General features: G+C 42.5%; 1 protein-coding gene across 1 annotated transcript in view; it reads left to right on the forward strand.

The window, feature by feature from the left end:
• RADX (RPA1 related single stranded DNA binding protein, X-linked) overlaps positions 1-19,627 on the forward strand; it is an 804,920-nt gene that overhangs the window by 217,790 nt on the left and 567,503 nt on the right. The window contains exons 5-6 of the mRNA XM_044057246.1: positions 5,408-5,499; positions 5,602-5,724. Coding sequence (XP_043913181.1) covers positions 5,408-5,499; positions 5,602-5,724 — 215 coding nt within the window. The remainder of the gene's footprint in view (positions 1-5,407; positions 5,500-5,601; positions 5,725-19,627) is intronic.

Raw genomic sequence — 19,627 nt, forward strand, 5'->3', positions numbered from 1 at the left:
TTGAGCCAGCTGCAACTGCAGAGTTGAAATTCCTTTGTTGGAAAACAGCCTTCCTTCTAGCCATCACTTCAGCAAGAAGAATTTCTGAATTACAGGCCCTCATGGCAGTGGAGCCCTTCATCATCTTCCATGCAGACAGGGTGTCCCTCGAGACCAGTCCTTCCTTTATGCCCAAGGTTGTGTCTAGTGTGGCCCTTAATCAGTCCATTCATTTGACTACTTTTTTCCCTAATCCACAGAACAAAGGAGAACGAATACTGCACACTTTGGACATGCACGGACAACTTAGATTTTATTTGGGCAGGACTGAGCCTTTCAGAAAGTCTGAACAACTGCTAGTTTGCTTTGCTGCAGGGGCAGAGGGGAAGGCTATTTCAAAGCAAACCATTTCTAAGTGGATAGCCATTGCATTCATTTCTGCTATAAGCACCATGGAAAACCTACCCCACTGGGGATAAAATCACATTCCACCAGAGCTGCATCTACCTCTGCAGCCTTTCTCAGAGGTGTCCCTACCAGGGACATCCTAGATGCTGCTACCTGGGGCTCTGTACATACCTTCACCAAGCATTACCGCATGCCTATGTTTTCTAAATCCAGAGCTGGCTTTGCCACTGCAGTCTTGCAGGGCTTAATAGCTGGTCCTAATGCTCTCTAACTTCCTTCTCCCATCCTTAGCTTTGGGAATCTACCCTTATGTAATGACTGCAACAGTAAAACATGAAGAGCATAGTACAGTTGTGTACACTTACCATAAATGTAGATGTTCGAGTGTATTCACTGTTGCAGTCCTGGTTACCCTCCCTCCAGCCCCATGACTTCTTTTGGCTATACGTCTATTCTCCTTTACTATACTTAAAAGCTTTTGGTGTGTTTGCTTTTTTGTTGGAGGTATAACCTTGTGTATATATATATTTATCTATCTATCTATCTATATATATATATATATATATGTGTGTGTGTGTGTGTGTGTGTGTAATTGCTTCCCATTAAGGGGGGCACCTGACATCTGGGGCAAGAAAAACTGATGTAATGGCGTCGGCTGCATGTTTTATACCTCTGACTACCTGACGTCATGGAGGATGAGACAGCAACCGATGCAGGACCCAAGACTTTGATAATCAGGCCGACTGAGGGCTACTGCAAGCAGATAACCCAAATGTAATGACTGCAACAGTGAATACTCTCGAACATCTACATTTATAGTAAGTGTACACAACTGTACTTTCTTCCTACTTGGCACTAAAAGCCTGAGTAACTAACTTTCTGTAACCGGGGTTAGGCATCCTTTGATGGGAGGAGCTTAGCCAATACCATATCACAGGGAATCAGAGGATAGGATTCTGAGCTCTGGAAAGTTGCCATTGTGGGTTAGTGCAGGATAAAGAACTCATGTGCCACTGAGGCAGTTTGAAATTTGAACATCCACTGTTACATGTAAGTAGGACTTACACAACTGTACTTAGTCACAAAATAAGACTAGAGGGAGTAAACAATAAGTACTATGCAGACTGTCTCAAAGTCCTATCCCTGTACTCTGCTTCCTACAGACTGCTGCACGGTGATCTATGCCTAGCCTATAATGCATCCTCTTATCCCATACTGATTTGTTGCATATCTGCAGAACAAATAGCATCAGTAATACCTATTCTAAGTACCTAAACCTCACCTGTGACGTAAACAGGACATGTTGTAAAGACAGGTAAGTATCTCAAAAAATTACCCCTTCTGTGGAACAGGCTTCCCATGCGTATGAAGTAATGCTCATCACTAACCATTTCACACATAAATTGGACCAATGGATGGGAAATTGCAAATTTACTCATGGTGTGATACCTTTATCCCTAATGGACAGGGGCAGCCTCTGAATGCTTGATGTGTACAAGCATAAATTGTAATAGTAAAATTCTGTGAGATATTGACATGTCATCAGTGTTTTGGCAAACTTGGGGATAGCTTGGCTATGCTTAAAATATCTCTTGGGCCAATAGCCTAGTAACCACCTATGAATCATGTTTCTTTTTACCTTTGACGAGTAACCTCATATGTAATCCCTTTAAGGGACTCTGCAGTGTTTATGAATATGGGGGATAGCGATTATTGTATTAAAAGAAAAGTGATAGAGTAAGGTAGAAACATAAAATGACCACAGTTACTATGAAACCAGCATCTAAGATATAAGAAGTTAAATGTAATTGACATCTAAGGCACATGTAATTAGTTTGGTAAATGGACAGTAGGTTTGAAACTGCAGTACCACTGAGTTTAACAAAGTAGTGTGTTCAGGCTATAACTAGAGTGATTTTTACATCAAGGTGAGATTGGTTCATGGGATCAGAATGAAAAACAGATTTTTTTTTTATTGACTTCAGTTCCTGGATTTCCCCCCATCTCTTCCTTCTTTCTAAAGCCACCATAGTTGGGGTTACAACAACATGGCCCTTTGGTTGGGTTCTTTCCTTTCAGATGAATAGATCCTCGATAGTTACATCATTCTGATTCGACCTGTGACAAGGATGTAGAGTGTGTGTGTGGCAATACTATCACACTGAATCTAAGACTGAATTTTTTCCTTAGCCGTATCCCCCCCTCCAACTCACATGGTTATTTTATTTATTATTTACAAGTTGTTGACCGTGTGAGGTTCACTAGGCCAGAGGCCTGTTTCCAGGAGAGACGTCATGTGGTATTCATACTAACTAGTGGAAGTTTGGTTAAGGCACTGGGGAACTTCCTGTATTCTTTTTCAATAAATGTCATGGGGTCCTTTATATGTACTTGACCTACCACCAACTCAGGCAGATGGGGCCTCAGTATAACATCTCACCAGAACAACGGCACACTCAAGAGTGCACACACAGCCTTCTGCACCAATGCCAGTGAGCCGCTGGTTGAACTAATGAAACTGTGATTAATTATTCTTAGATGGACAGACAGGCAGTTAAGCATGCTCTTGAATTTGTGCCCACCACAGGCCCTAGTCATGCTTTGGCCCCTTGGCCATCTTGTCCCCAGTCCAGTACTCCATTTCTGGTCTCTACCAGGTTTGATGAGTAATCTGCCATGTCAGCACGTTCACCTACCCCTCAGAATAGGTATACCCATTCTCTCTGCCTCTGCTGAAAACACCTGATCCACTAGTCTTCTGGGCCATGGTCAGGACTTCATCACTGTATGCACTAGCAGAGGATGAAAAGCTGGTATTTACATTTGGTGCTTTCTAACATTGTTACCTGCACATCATACTGCCTTCTGATCTTGAGAAAGATTGAGAGGAAAGAAGAGATGAATTTAAACAGTGGAACTTGAAAGGCTACATTAATTTAGTATCATATGTCTGTGTGAGACCCGAGATGTAGTAGCTATGTTGTTAGTTACAGTAAATGTCTTAGGTCTGTAAATCTGATAGAAAAGTTCTGATTTAGAATTACAGAGAAGTTTTAAGAAAGTAAGTTGCTGGAGAAATATTATGGATAGGAAAGAGTGCCAGGCGACCAGTCTTTATTGGAGTGAAGGGGATATGAAAGAATTATGACCTATTAAGGGTTGATTGAAAAAAAAATTAAAAATTCATTCTCTGGCAGCAGGTTATACTTCCTGGTAGGAGAATGTATTTTAGTTCATTCATAATTATTAAGTATTGTACTGCTGGCAGAAGGCTTCCTCAGCCCTAGAAGGTGTGTTACTTTTCTGTACCATTTACCCTGGAGGGCATTTTTGTGATTTTGTTGTAGTGGATTTATTTTTGTGTACGATGTTTTAGTATTTATAGGGTAGTCTTTCTTAGTTATAAGGATTACTTTTACTTGAGATTTTTTTGGTTCAGCCTTCTATTTTTTTTTTTTGCATACGTTTTACCTTTGTGCCTGCTGACCTGTAGGCATTTCCCATCTCCAGAAAGGCTGTCTTTTATGTCACCACAGCGGTTGCTTTTGTCATCACAAGCAGCCCAGGACTGAGAGTATTTTTTTAAGCCTCTAACCCTTGGTCTTGGGTGTGGGGTGTAAGATCTACATCACCACTACACCCCCTTTTGTATAGGCATTCCTCCATGCAACCGCTGAGGAAAGCTATTGCATTTGTGGTTTGGTGAACCAAGTGCACATTCCAGGACTGGAAACAAACAACTCCACCCATCCTTCAAGGGATTGTGGAAATAAGACTGTCCTGTTCCACTCCCTCTTCTCAAGCATAGGCACTCTCATCTTCCTCAAACTTGCACCTGCAGATGCTTGCATTACTGATTGAGAACAGATTTCATAGATTGTAGCTTGGGCTTTATCCCTCTATGCCAGTCGAACTGGCAGTAAGCGAGTTGTTTTTTGAAAAGTCACTCAAACTTTCATCAATCTGCCCATGACTGCTCCTATGTATATCCTCTTTTTGTGTTCTTGTGTCCTTGAATATTTTTTGTCTCCCTTCAGTTTTCTCACCATTTTTTTCCTTCTGCTCTACGTTGGTCTTAACAGTCTTGGGTACATTTTTCATGTAGTCCTCATGCATGTATGTTTCCTTCTCCCACTGTACTTATTCTTCTGGAAGTCCCCAGTGTCTTTTGAGACCTCATTCATGAACCAGAGCATCTTTTTTTCCCTTAACATTTGCTTCATTCCCTTATTACTCTCCAGACTTCTTTTGAATCTGTTTTTTTTCCATCCACCGTTTGTTTGCCCTTCATTGTTCTGTGCAGCAGGTTAACATGCCATACTGTAATCTCAGGCATTCAGCTTAATTTGTGATCCTGTCCTTTTCTCTGGGATGTTGATCTGAACTGCAGGGTGGTCATTGATGTGTAGTAGCTCACAGAATGCTGCAGTAGTCAGCAGTTGAAAGGTATTATGTATCGTTGCTGAAGCCCCTTTTGCTTGAAATCCACCACCACTGCCAATACTTGTCCCATCGTTCATGCTCTCCTTGTCTTCTTACTGGAAACCTCTGAGAAATTTAAGCTCTCCCCCTATCACCACAGTCCTCTTATTCCAGTTTTCACCAGTTTTATAGTCATTTTAAAATTCTTTATTAACATGTTTATTTCTTTTCATGTAGAGGAAATTATTTAAATCAATCATGTCTTAAATATGTAAGCATTAGACTAAACTGCACAGTTGAATCATTGTTAGATACAAGGATATATGCTCTTCATCTATATACTCGTAGGATAGTTAATGTGTGTCACTGAATATTTTATTGTTGTACTAAATATTTTTGATTGTTGTACATTATACTTTAAATATGCCTTGTGCTCAAGTTATGTCTGTTAAAGGACCTACGCCATTTAAAATAATGTGTACTTTGGGATGGCAAAAGTTGAGGGGAAAGGAGCTGCTTACAGATTCCTTGTTAAAAACATTATTGTTTTGGAGTTAACTTTACATGTTGAGCCACTTTAATGACTTTGTTCTTTTAGAGTCGACCTGGACCACTTACCACATAATTATACCTGTGATGTCATTGGCCTTGTGATATTTGTAGGAAGATGTGAACGATTAAGGAAAAAAGGTAATGGCTGTGTTTTTTTTTCTGTTCAAGCAGTTTTGAAGGTTGATGCAATGGACTGAATAGATCACTCACATAATCTCAGGTTTGCATTTTTGCTTTCAGAAGGGGCAGAAGATTTTTGGTTATATCGCTGGGTTCATATCATTGATGGCACTGCGGACAAGCCATTTATACTGGAATTGTTTTCAACTTCCCAACCTGATGTATTCGAACACATTCATCCAAGTAAGTCTGTTAACTTCTTAGTATCTGTGTCTGTGTGTTTTGTGCCTCTTTCCTGTAACCCATTGCCAGTTAGAGCCTGAATTTCTCATTAACTCCATAGCCTTCAAACAGCCTCTCTACTTCCTTCATCCTGTAATCTCTTCTTTGTTTATATGTGTGTATATATATATATATATATATATATATATATACACACACACACACACACACACACACACACACACATGTATATATATATATATATATATGTGTGTGTGTGTGTGTGTGTGTGTATGTATATATATATATATATATATATATATATATATATATTATATATATATATATATATATATATATATATATATATATATATGTATGGCTCCCCATCATATGATCCAATTTCTATAAACTTGAAAGTCATAAACTCGAAACCAGAATCTCGAATTTAGAGAAACTTGAACATGTGCACCCAGCACCCCCCACACCCCCCTACTTAAATATACCTACTCCGAGATCGCACTATAGTGAAGGAAAGGGAAATCTCCCATTCCACGCTATACGCGTAAGCGCAAAACGGAGGATTTTCCATTTCTCCGCTATAGTGTGGTCACGGAACATTCACATTTAAACTGCTAGGGTACAGGGGGAACTGGCCCCCTGCAATAAGGTAAGTTAACTTTTTATTTTTTTAAACCTAAGGCTCCTATTCACAATTTGGAGTGAATGGAAGTTCGAGATTCTGGTCTTGAGATTATGAATTTCGAGCTTCCATCCATTCGATCTTGTGAAGGGGAACCATATATATATATATGTATATATATCCTTCTGTTCTCATGTTTCCATATTCCAAACTCTTGAGTTATTCTGTGGTTGCTTCCTGAACGTCCGGCCAGTATACAAAAGCTTGTAATCACTGCCAGGTACGTGGGTCTGATGTTGGCCTAGGGAACATGGGCCATAAAAGTGATGTCTGCACGTACCTTTCCTCAGAACTTCTCTGCTGCCAGTTGAAAGTCAGTGATCCATGCAGTCTTCACCATCAGATCTTCAACTTTCTAAGATAACTACCCAGATGGGGCTGTTTCTGATTCCATTTGTCACTGTATGTCTGTTTAGGTTACATGTCATCCAGGAAGGGAAAGTGCGGGTGTGGTCATTAGATTCCCCATAAGGATGCCCATGAACTCTGCCTTTTCTGTCTAGGGCCTATGCATGACCATCTTACATGTGTGACCTGTCAGGCCTTCATCTCTAAGACACTCTGCAGTCATTTGCACGCTTTCAACTTAAGAATCAGCGTCTTAAATGCTTAGCGTTAGGGATGGAAGAGTCGTCCGGTCAGCTCATAGAACCACCTAAAAAGAAGGCCAAGGTTTCCAGGTCTGAACTTGCTGCTGCCCCTTCACCAGTGCATCCCTCCTGTGGTCGACGTTCACCTGGAGGAACATTCGGAGTCTTCCGTTACAGGTGTAGGAGGTACCCCTCTAGAGGCCACAGAACCTAGGGTAGAAGGCACGTCCAGGGAGGCTTGCAGATGTCATCTGCCAATGATGAGGGGGAACCTCGGGCTCTTATGGCTGCTCAGACAGGGCCTTCCACTGCATCCACTGCTTCCCAGCTTACAGACTCTAGGCCTCTCATTAAAAGAAATGAAAACATCTCTTCCCTCCTGCTGAAAGCCAACCTGATTGGCAGAATTTTTCACAGAGCCTATTTAATGCCTTTATGGCCTTAAGGCCTGCCATGCCTGTTTCCCCACAGGCGGCTCCTGCTCCTACCTGTCCCAGGCCTCAGGCTGAGGAAATTTTCCAAGCTGAAGCTGAAGACTCCTCAGACTCCTCTTCAGAGGATTCTCTCTCATATGTTTCTCAGATGCCTTCTCCTCTGGGGTATGTTTCTGCAGAGGATGGATCTGCTGAGGGTGACTCCCCAGGAGAGGACCTCACCTTTGGGGAGGCAGTTTCTAAAATGAGAGAACAATTTCAGTGGGACTCTTCTGAAATGTCAGAGGTTCAAAAAAGATATGTGCTTCTGCAAATGGAAAGCCCTGCTCCTTCTGCAATTCCTCCAATGTTACCATCCTTCTTGGATGCTTTTCATGCTGCCTGTCTTAATCCTGAGTCACATCCACCTGCCCCTAGAAAGCCTGACAGGTTTTACAAAGTCCCTGAAGGGGTAACATTTTTGATAAAATGCCCTGTTGCTAACCCTGCTACTGTCTCAGTTTCAGCAGACAAGCCATCCAAGCTTCTTCCCTCCATTTCTATCCTTCCTACAGACATGGACAGTAAAGCCATAGAGTGCCTTGGTAAGAAGGTATATACTTCTGCTACCCTGGCCTTTAGGGCTGTGAATTACCAGACACATACATCGAAATATGCCTAGGCTGTTTTGACCCAGGTCACCAAGCTTTTTTAGCTGACCTTCCTGACTCATCTTCCATAGCTTAAATCTCCAGTCTTATTTCCCTGTCTTCTCAAGTTACTAGACATTCAGTTAGATGCAGCTGTTACACTGCAGAAGCTTCTGCACTTTGCAGCCTCAGCTTCAGTCCTTAGAAGATATTCATGGTTAAGGCTACAACCCTTACCCGATGATATTAGGGCCAAATTACTGGATGCATCCCTGGATAACTCTGCCCTTTTTCAATCTAAAGTGGCTGAGCTATTTAAGGCCCTTCAGCAAAAAGGGAAGGAACTGCAGGTTTTAAAACACCTGTTCATCCCCCCTATACCCAAATTTCATCGGAACTATCCCTTAAAGACCCAGTTCATGAGGAGACACTGCCCCAGCTGCCCATGCCAGGACAAGAAAGGGCACAAGGAAACAGCAGACCCCTTCTACGCCTGCTCAAACTCCAGCCCAGATACATCCCTTTCAGGACAGGGCAACGTAGCCTGTGACTACCTGCCTTCACTCACACCCCCCCCCCCCCCCAGAATCAATTCCTCTGTCTCTAAGGCTCTATCACTGTCTTCCAGTTTGGCAAAACATCACCTCAGACATGTGGGTCCTTTCCATGATAGAAGAGGGTTACTTTATGATCTGGATCATCACCCCTTCTCCCAGGGGGATTTCCCAGCCATCCAAAGATCAACTTCCACTTCTTCAGCCAGTCATAGGCAGCCTCCCTTTGCAAGGAATGATACAATCGGTTCCACTGTCAGGAAAAAGGAAAGGGATTCTGTTCCATACCCTTCCTAGTTCCCAAGAAGGATGGACCATGGCGACCTATCCTGGATCTCTCTCACCTCAGTCTTTTCTTACAGGTACCCACCGTTCATATGCTTGCCCTTCAGTGCCTTTTTCCTTTAGTGATACCTCAGGGATTTCTAGTGAACTTGGACATAAAGGATGCCTACCTCCATATCCCTATAAGGTCCAACTACAGGAAATATTTACACTTTGTTGTTGGTTCCTATCATTTTCAGTTCTCAGCCTTGCCCTTTGGACTCTCTACGACTCCAAGGGTCTTCAAGTGTCTGACTCCAGTCGTTGCTTATTGCAAGGTCCAAGTTTTTCAAATTTTCCCATACCTGGATGACATCCTGATTCAGGCAGACTGCTGCAGATTCCTACAGACACCCAACTCCACCAAATCATCTCAGTCCTCCAGGCACTGGGATTCAACATAAACTTCCCCAAGTCCAACCTGAGTCCTTTCTTGCCTAAGGAAGGAGATATTGTGGTGGTTGAACCAAGTCACACTCAACCCAGGACTTCCATTACACCCCCTTGCACCAGTCCAGGAAATGTACACAGATGGCTCAGATCTGGTCTGGGGGGCTACTTTTGGCAGCCTGAAAGTGCAGGGTACCTGGTCACACACCTTCAGGTGAGAACACATCAACATCAAGGAAATGAGAGCTATCCTATTTGTCCTGACAGCCTTCCTTCATGCTCTAAAACAAGGTCCCCTGAAATTATTCACAGACAGCACTATAGTTCTATCACTTCTATGGTATGTGAACAAACAGAGAGGAACCAAATCGTATTTGCTTTTCAGACTTGCTCTCCAAGTCTGGGACCTAGCAACCCAACACAGAGTCTCCCTGCAGGCAGGTTTACATCTCTTCAGTTCAGAACATTCAGACAAACACCTTGAGCAGGTCCATGTCACAATCCCATGAATGGATGCTTCACAGAGATGTGTTTCTGGACATTGTCCACAGGCAGGGTACACCATAAATAGATCTGTTTGCCTCCCCTCTGAACAGACAGTTACCACTGTTTTGCACCAGGCTTCCTAGCTCGTTAGCAAGGGCAACAGATGCTTTTTTAGTCTCATGGAAGAGGATGTTTCTATATGCAACCCCCCCCCCCCCCTTGCTTCCCATTACTTCTAAAAGTCCTGCTGAAGATACAGCAGGACAAACCAAAAATCTTGCTGGTGACTCCCTTTTGCCCAAGACAGCATTGGTTCCCCCTCCTTCTGTATTTAGCCAGGGGCAACCATCAAAAGTTACCTCATAGTGTGAACCCTCTGACACAGGACAATGGATCCCTAATCCATCCCCATCTGGAATCTCTGAATTTAGCCCTGTGGGTGATAGAATTTTGATCCCTTCTAGACACTTTTACGCTGAGGACATGCTAACAGTACTGCAGGAGTCCAGGAAACTTAACACTGGGAGATCTTATTTGTCTGAATGGAAGAGATTCTGCATTTGGTGTCTACAAAGACAGACCCATTTCAGCATGAGGTCCCCTTAGTGCTGTCCTATCTGTGTGAACTCTTACAAACATGGTTGGCATATTCCTCTGTTAAAGCATGCCTTGCTGCCATTTTGGCCTGTCTGTCTCTTGATCCCCCTCTAGCTTCCCGTCTTCCTCCAAAGTTATTCCTTAAGGGAGTAGTACACCTCAGCCCCCCCAGGAGGCCAGATGTTCATCGTGTTTCACTGTTGCAGTCATTACTCTTGGGTTACCCTGCTGGCAGGCTGCCCGCAGTTGGCCTGAATTCCAAAGTCTTGGTCCGGCGTCGGTTGCTGTCGCCTCTTCCCTGACATCAGTGCTCCAGGGGTATAAAAGATGCAGCCGATGCCATTTTCTTCAGTCTTTCTTGCCGCGCAGTGCCTGAAGCAAAAGCAGTTCGCAAGTGCTGGTCGGCCGACTCCTGAGAGTTTCAAAATCGAATTTCAGATCCAAAGTCTTCATTAAAGCTAAGTACCCTGTTGGGGAAACTTTTTTCTTGCTCCAGACCGATGTCAGAAAACGTTAACAATTGTATTTCTTGTGAGAAGCAAATACCTCATAAGGATTTTCATTCTTACTGTATTCCTTGCCTAGGCCCTGATCACGACATTGCTAGCTGTCGGTTTTGTGCTAGATTTAACCAACGCACTATTAAACGTCAGTACGATTTTGCCTTTCATTACTTTGGCCGAAGGTTTAATTATATAATGCCGTCGGAACAGCCGATGTCCGGAGTTTATAAAAAGCGCAAAGGAAAAGGACAGGCATCCGAGGTCCAAAACCGACGACAAGGCCCCCGCTAGGCCAGTCGCCGGTTCTCAGTGAGACACTTTCGCAGCCCCTGAAGCCCGCTACCTCAGAGCCACAGGCCGCTACTGACTCCCATGTGGAGCCGACTAGGCCTCTGGATACTCAAGGTATTGGACCCTCGGAAACTATTCCCTCAGATGGGTCCAGAGCCACTGAGCAGGCATCGGCTTCTGAGGGTGTTTTGAGATCTACACAATTATATTTCAAGCCTACCTCAGCTTCAAAGACAAAGACTAAAACAGCTCTAAAGACAAAGAAACAAGTACAGCATTCTCCTGGACAGACTTCCATGCCTAAGAAACAGATGCTTAAAATGGCCGAAGACCTAATTACTTTGATCAGGGGTTCCCATCTCCCTCCTGATAAGAGGCCTAGGCAAGAGACAGAATATGACTCTTCTGATCAGGTTTCAATTTCCTGTGACTTCTCTTCTGAACAGGGATACTCTTTTCCTCCCTATGAGGATTCTGATGCTGAAGAATCTATTCCTTCAGCCTCTCCTCCTGAGGATTATTCTTTTGGGGAAACCCTGCATATCATGAGGGAGCATTTTCACTGGGAGAGCCAAGATTATTCAGAATCTAAGAAAAGGCTCAGAGATTTTCTTTTACTACCTCAGCACAGACCTCTTGCTATTCCACCTGTTCTGGACATTGTAGATGATGTATTTTCAGAGTCCGGCTTGTCTCCTGACTTTTTACCCCCTGCACCTGCTAAGCCAGACAGATACTACAGGGTTCCAGACTCTCATAAATTTATATATAAAAACCCTGCTGCTGACCCAGAAACTATATCTCAGGGTCCCAAAGGGGTCAAGGCTTCTACTGTAAAAAAAAACCCTGTCCCCTCTGATAGGGATTCTAGGGCACTGGACAGATGGGGGAAAAAGTTTACACTTCTGCTACCCTGGCTGTAAGGGCTTTAAATTGTCAGTTTCATGTGCGTAAATATCAGCAATACTTAATGTCACTGCTTAAACAGAAAATGTTGACAAATTCTGAATGTTCTGATAACAAGGAAATGCAGGATTTATTGCATGCAGCTGAACAAGTGGGAAAGCATACTTTGCAATGTGGTTTTGATTCACTGGAGACCTCTTGCAGGGCCACTGTTACGGGTTCTGTCATTAGAAGGCATGCTTGGTTAAAGGAACAGAATCTGCCTGATCATGTTAAAGCAAAATTATTGGATGCTCCATTACAGCATGATTCTTTGTTTGGTGTTAAGGCAGAAGAGGAAGAAGAAAATGGAGGATAAAGCGAAATCCATGTAGACAGTTAAGGATTTCCTACAGGTACAGCCACCCAGATTTAGCAGGAACTGGCCTACAAAGAATTGGTCCTTTCCAGTGTCAGACTGGCCACAAAGAGCAGATACAGACCCCCCAGAGGCAGATCACAGCCCCAAGGCTCATACAGGCCTAAACAATGGGGTGCTTCTACCTCCAAAAGCGGAGAAGACAAATCACAACCATACAGAAAACAGTCCCAATGACTTTCGTCTGCCAGAACTAAGCACTTATCTTTTGGCAGCCCCCTTAGGGGGGAAAACTAGCACTTTTTCCACCAAATTGGCACATGATTACCCAGGACAAATGGGTCTTGAACATAGTGTCTCAGTGCTACAGGTTCCACTTTCACACCCTGCCAAGGGCAAAAGGTATGCCAGACCTGCCACACAATCAATGGGCAGAGGCACAAAAACAAGTTTCATCCCTCATGGACATCAGGGCCATTCAGCAAGTACCACAACAAGAGCAGGGACAAGGATTTTACTCAAGACTTTTCCTGGTGCCCAGAAAGGACAAAGCCTGGAGACCAATAATGGATCTGTCTATTCTAAACACATTTCTGGATGTTCCAAAATTCAGAATGTTGACTCTGCAGCAGCTACTGGCCATGCTGGGCAAGAAGGCTTGGCTCGTTACTTTGGACCTAAAGGAGGCATACCTGCATGTCCCAATCAGACAATCTTGCAGAAGATACCTCCGATTCATAGCTGGCTCAATGCATTACCAATTCTCTGCACTGCCCTTTGGCTTATCTACTGCGCCCAGGGTCTTCACCAAATGCCTGGCACTAGTAATTTCATTTTGCAGACAAAGAGGAAATCAGATATATCCTTACTTGGACGACTGCTTTATTCAAGCAGAGAACAAAGACATTCTACTACTACAGCATCTGGCGTTTGTAAAAAGATTACTAATTTGCCTAGGGTACACAGTAAACGAAAAGAAATCAAAACTACTACCCTCTCAAGAGATAATATTCCTGGGTGCAAGCTTAAATACAACTGCCCAGATGGCTTATCTCACGCCAGACAAACAAAGACAACTGACTTCTTACTTCAAAATGTCGGCAACAAAGACCCAGTTATCTGCAAGAAAAATTCTGCAGGCTTTGGGCTTCATGGCATCCTGCATTCTGCTAATTCCATATGCCAGACTGCATATGAGGAAACTACAATGGTATCTAAAAAAGTGCTAGGACTCAACATTGCCACAGCCTGGAAACATTAATTGCCCTCATTCCCTGCCTGCAACAGGAGTTTCGATGGTGGGCACAGGCCTGTCACCACAACAAGGGACAGCCTTTCACTTTACCCACAGCCAGGCAGACACTAACAGTGGATGCATCAGATTATGCCTGGGGGGCCCACATGACAGGAAAATGTATTCAGGGCACATGGCCCGCAAGCCAGATGCATCTTCATATCAATCTAAAAGAGATGCTAGCTGTTCAGAATGCCCTGACAGCTTTCAAGGATCTACTTCATCCAGGACAACTACTGATAAAGACGGACAATACTACAGTCATGTGGTACATAAACAAGCAGGGAGGCACACATTCCTATCCCCTCTGCAGACAAGTCATGACTTTGTGGGACACAGCATTGACTTATCAAGTTCACCTGCAAACACAGTTCCTGCCAGGAGAAGTAAATACTCTGGCAGATGAACTAAGCAGAAACCTCATGGATCCCCACGAGTGGAAACTGGATCCACAAGTCTTCAGCATGATAACAAGGAAATTGGGATTCCCAGACATAGATCTATTTGCCTCACCTCACAACTGCCAACTACAGAAATTCTGCCCAGGGATTTACCACAAGCAAGCATGGAAAGTGGATGCCCTATTCTTCAGCTGGAAAAACTTAACAGTATATGCCTTTCCTCCACGGCCTCTCCTCCCCAAGGTACTCCTAAAGGTCAGACAAGAGAAGCCAAAAATGCTACTGATTGCCCCAGACTGGCCACGCCAGCACTGTTACCCAATCCTAAAGAACTTCTCTCAAGGTCCAGCCTGGACATTGCCTCAGACTTCTCACTTACTGACCCATCAAAACAATCAGATCCTGCACAGCCAAATCAGTACCTTAAATCTGGCAGCATGGCAGATAATGTAGCCATTCAGAACACTCCACTCTCCAAAGCTGTAATGGATGTTATCTTGGAGGTCAGGAGGCCCAGTACCAGAAAATCGTATGCAGAAAAATTGAAGAGATTCTGTGCTTGGAACCAGGAACAAGGAATTGACACGTTTGTACCAAATATTCCTCAGATTTTACAATATTTAACTGAGATGCTGGACAAAGGCCTATCCTTTTCATCAATTAAAATTCATGCCTCTGCCATTTCAGCCCATTACAATACGGAACCACCTATCTTCTCTCATCCTTTAATAAGACAGTACCTCAGAGGGGCCAAAAACATAAGACCTCCAAGGAGAGCACCAATACCTGCATGGGACCTAAATTATGTCTTGGAAAAACTCACACTGCCTCCTTTTGAGCCAGCCTCAACAGCGGATATTAAATTCTTATCCTGGAAAACAGCTCTACTCCTAGCAATAACCTCTGTAAGACGAGTCTCGGAGTTACAGGCACTCATGGCGGTGGAACCTTTTATCATTTTCCATCCAGTCAGGGTTTCTCTGAGGACGAACCCTACATTTATGCCTAAGGTGGTGTCCAGTGTAGCCCTTAACCAAACCATTCACTTGCCTACCTTTTATCCAAACCCACAGAACAAGGGTGAGAGACTTCTGCATTCTTTGGACATACACAGACAGCTATGCTTCTACTTGGACAGAACTAAAGCTTTCAGAAAGACTGAGCAACTTTTAGTGGCATATGCTGCAGGACCACAAGGAAAGGCTATCTCAAAGACTATTTCAAAATGGATGGGCCATTGCATTCGCTTCTGCTACTCACAGCATGGCAAATCGGTGCCTAAGGGCATTAGGCCACATTCTACCAGAGCATCAGCCACTTCAGCAGCCTTTCTCAGAGGAGTACCAACCAAAGACATCTTAGAGGCTGCAACTTGGAGTTCAGTGCACACTTTCACAAAGCACTACCACTTGCCTCTCTACTCTAAATCCAGAGCAGGCTTTGCCACTGCAGTTCTGCAGGGCCTCATAGCCTCTCCTAATCTTATTTAGCCCAGCCACCCATCCTCAGCTTTGGGATTCAACCCAAGAGTAATGACTGCAACAGTGAAACACGATGAACATAGTACAGTTGTGTACCTACCATAAATGTAGATGTTCGAGTGTATTCACTGTTGCAGTCCAGGTTACCCTCCGACCATCCCCCTTTCATTTGCTGGGTCTTATCTGTACTTCTCTATTCTATACAACCTATGTTGTGTATTTCCTTGTAGATGAAGGAAATGTTTACCTTAGTGCCTACATGTTTTTTGGCATAATCTATTTAGATTACCTTTTTGGGGGCACCTGACATCTGGGGCAAGAAAAACTGAAGAAAATGGCGTTGGCTGCATCTTTTATACCCCTGGCACACTGATGTCAGGGAAGAGGTGACAGCAACCGACGCCGGGCCAAGACTTTGGAATTCAGGCCGACTGCGGGTAGTCTGCCAGCAGGATAACCCAAGAGTAATGATTGCAACAGTGAAAACACTCGAACATCTACATTTATGGTAGGTACACAACTGTACTTTCCACCACCATGGGATCCAAATTATGTTTTAGAGAAACTCACTGTTGCGTGTTTTGAATCAGGTTCTAAGGCATACCTGAAACATTGTACCTGGAAAACTGTACTCCTCATGGTCCTCATATCAGCCAGAAGAGTGTCAGAGCTCCAGGACCTCATGGCATCTCCTGCCTTCCTCGTCCTCCACAAAGATAGAGTGACCCTAAGGACAAAACCCTCCTTTATGCCCAAGGTGGTCAATGAGCTATGCTTAAATCATGGTATCCACCTGCCCACCTTTTTTCCTCACCCTCAAAATGACAGTGAAAGTCTTAAAATGAAGTTCACAGACAACTGAGATTTTACCTTGACAAGATGAAGGACATTAAGAAATCAGAGCAACTATTTGTCTCCTTTCACCCCAGAGCTTTGGGAAAGGCGGTGACAAAACAGACCATTTCTGCTTGGATTTCCAATGCTATTTCTTTCTGCTGCACATTCCATGTGAAACAAGTCAAGTCAAAATTTAAAGCTCACTCCAGTACAACCATGACTGGACACTGCATCCCATTCTGGAGGCAGCTACATGGACATCTGTCCATACATTCACCAAACACTACAAGTTGGATCACATCTTGAAATCCAGAGTGGGGTTTGCTAGAGCAATCCTTTATGGCTTTATGGAGAACAGTTCTGTACCACCACCCATTCTTCCATGTCAGCTTTGGCACTCACCCAAGAGTTTGGAATACTGCAACACGAGAATAGAAGGACATAGAATAGCTGTGTAGAATATTGCCATAATCATAAATGTCCTTCTCTTCCATGTTGCGGTATTCATTCCCTTCCACCTTCCCCCTGTTTCCATCTAAACTGTTCCTTCTTGGATGGAACAGGACTTGTACAGTTGTTGTGAGACTGGGGAGCTCAGTTCTGAGGAAAGGTATGTGCAGACATCACTTTTATGGCCCACTCTCCCTAGACCATTGTCAGACATCCCATGTACCTGGCAGTGACTACAAGCTTTTTTTGGAATACTGCAACATGGAAGAGACAGACATCTATGTTTATGGTTAAGATTTTACACAACTATATTATATATATATATATATATATATATATATATATATATATACATACATATATATATATATATATATATATATATATATATACATATAAATGTGTGTGTGTATGTATATATATATATATATATATATATATATATGTGTGTGTGGGTGTGTATATATATATATATATATATATATATATATATATATATATATATATATATATACACACACACATATATATCTGTGTGTGTGTGTGTTTGTGTGTATATATATATATATATATATATATATATATATATATATATATATACACACACACACACACACACACACACACATATATATATATATATATATATATATATATATAAAAGACATATATGTGTATATATAAAACAGCCTCAGTCTATACTTTCCATTATTTTCACTTCTATGAGATTCACTGTACATGTGCCTTGATAACAACATTCTTGTCCTTTGATCGTAAGATATGCACCTGATTGTTGTAACAGTTGAAGACTTAATATTTGCTGCAAGAGTAATGTGCCACTTGTGTTGTGATGTTCTTTGCCTCATATTATTCCAAGGTTAGATTTGCATTTTGTAAGAGACACTTCGTAGAAAGTTTTGCTCAAGCAGACATCTGCCAACTCTTTTTAAATAAATAAAAAAAAATATTGATAGCCAGTCTGATAATAAGAAAGTGATAAAATGTGCAGGCATAATGAGAATAGAAGGCAATCACAAATTTACCTAAATGAGAAAGATTATATATATTAACTGCTTTCATGGTAGCCTTGGATGATTAGGCACCATTACTTTCAGACAAGATGGCATATCGAATTCAAAATATACGCCACTGTTATGCAAAAATGCAATGAAGGACTGCACACTTTAAACTCCAACCCTGTAAAGGTACCATTTTGAGAAGGGAGTCTGAGAGATCCTTTAACTGTGCGATGTATTCTTCCATACGGGTCTATATTAGATCATCGAAACAGCAGAATTTTGAATGATCTAATATCGAACCCAGTATCGCAAATGCTGAAAACAGCGAAGCTGCACAAAACTGAATTCTTTCCTAGGGAAAGAATTTGGTTGGCCGTTGTTGTGGCTAAGCTGTTTTCAGCGATGCGGTGGAAAGTTACGGGTTGGGTTAAGGTAAGTGTGTGATTCTGCAGACGTTCGGGTTAGGGGCGGGTTAAGTGAGTTAGGGTTAGGGCGCAGGTGAGTGTGCGATAGTGAGAATTTGGGGTTAGGGGTGGGTTAAGTGAGTTAGGGTTAGGGCGTGGGTAAGGTGAGTATGCGATAGTGACGGACCTTAGGGTTAGGGTCTGGGTTAAGGTAAGTGGATAGATAGTAGTGCATGTGCAGTGTAGTGTAGGGTTAGATGTAACTTTTAAATGTATGTGTGTGGATTGCTGCTTTTTAGTGTGCTTGTGGTGTGTGTGTGTTTCTTGGAACAGCAAATATTTTCCCTGGGAAAAAAATTGCTGTTTTGAGGTTTTGATATTGTTAGAGTTCTGGTTTTGCAGTTCGATGTTATGGCATTCGATAATGAGCTGTTTCAGTGATCTGATATAGACCCCTTCCATACTGCCCACTTCTTTGCCTGTGAGTTAGACAGTTTATGCCAATCTTAACTCCGTTCCAGATCTATAATTTCTTTAATCAGCTTTCAAAACATTTGCACCTTGGGTAGACCACCCCATTTCATCACCTTATAATTACTTTTTTTTTCCAGATGTCATGATCAGGTTTAAAAGATTGATATCTTAGGGGCAATCTTGTACATATCTCTAAACCTAATAGGAACAACTTTGAAATAGTAATTACCTTCCCTGGCCAGATCTCATACCAAATAATTTGAACTAGGTTCAAAATCTGGGTAAAAATTTGTTTGCTCCAAGTCCGACTTTTCCTGGTAAACAAATGTTAAATAAATAAATAAGTAATTCTTTAAATGGTAGAAGATCCATGCAGTCCCCCCAAAAATATGCTGCCATCTCCCTATTGCCTCCGACCTAGATCTTCAGCACCTAGAGGATGCTGTGAGAAACATAGTTGCCAGTTTTTTAGAGTGTAAAAATAATTAGAGACGTTGCCATCCAAACAATCGATATTTTTTTGTAAGCAAACAAATCCACCATAACCAAGTTTGAGGGCAAAGATAGTCACAAGGCCTTTTTTCAGTCATTTTTATAATCTAAAAAGCACTACACTGCTATGCACTGAGCTGATTGTGAATGATATTACCTACAATGAGACTGTAGATGAAGCCAACTAACTGGCCAATAAATTCAGCAATTCTTTACCTCTATCTCTCCCCTCCATTTGTCCCTCAGAATATATGTGAAACTGTCTCGCCTATCACACAAGACCAGTTCCTAAAAGCATTATCAAAAG

Source organism: Protopterus annectens, chromosome 15.part0, assembly GCF_019279795.1.
Source record: "Protopterus annectens isolate FY-2018-M chromosome 15.part0, PAN1.0, whole genome shotgun sequence".
NCBI classification, from domain to species: Eukaryota; Metazoa; Chordata; order Ceratodontiformes; family Protopteridae; genus Protopterus; species Protopterus annectens.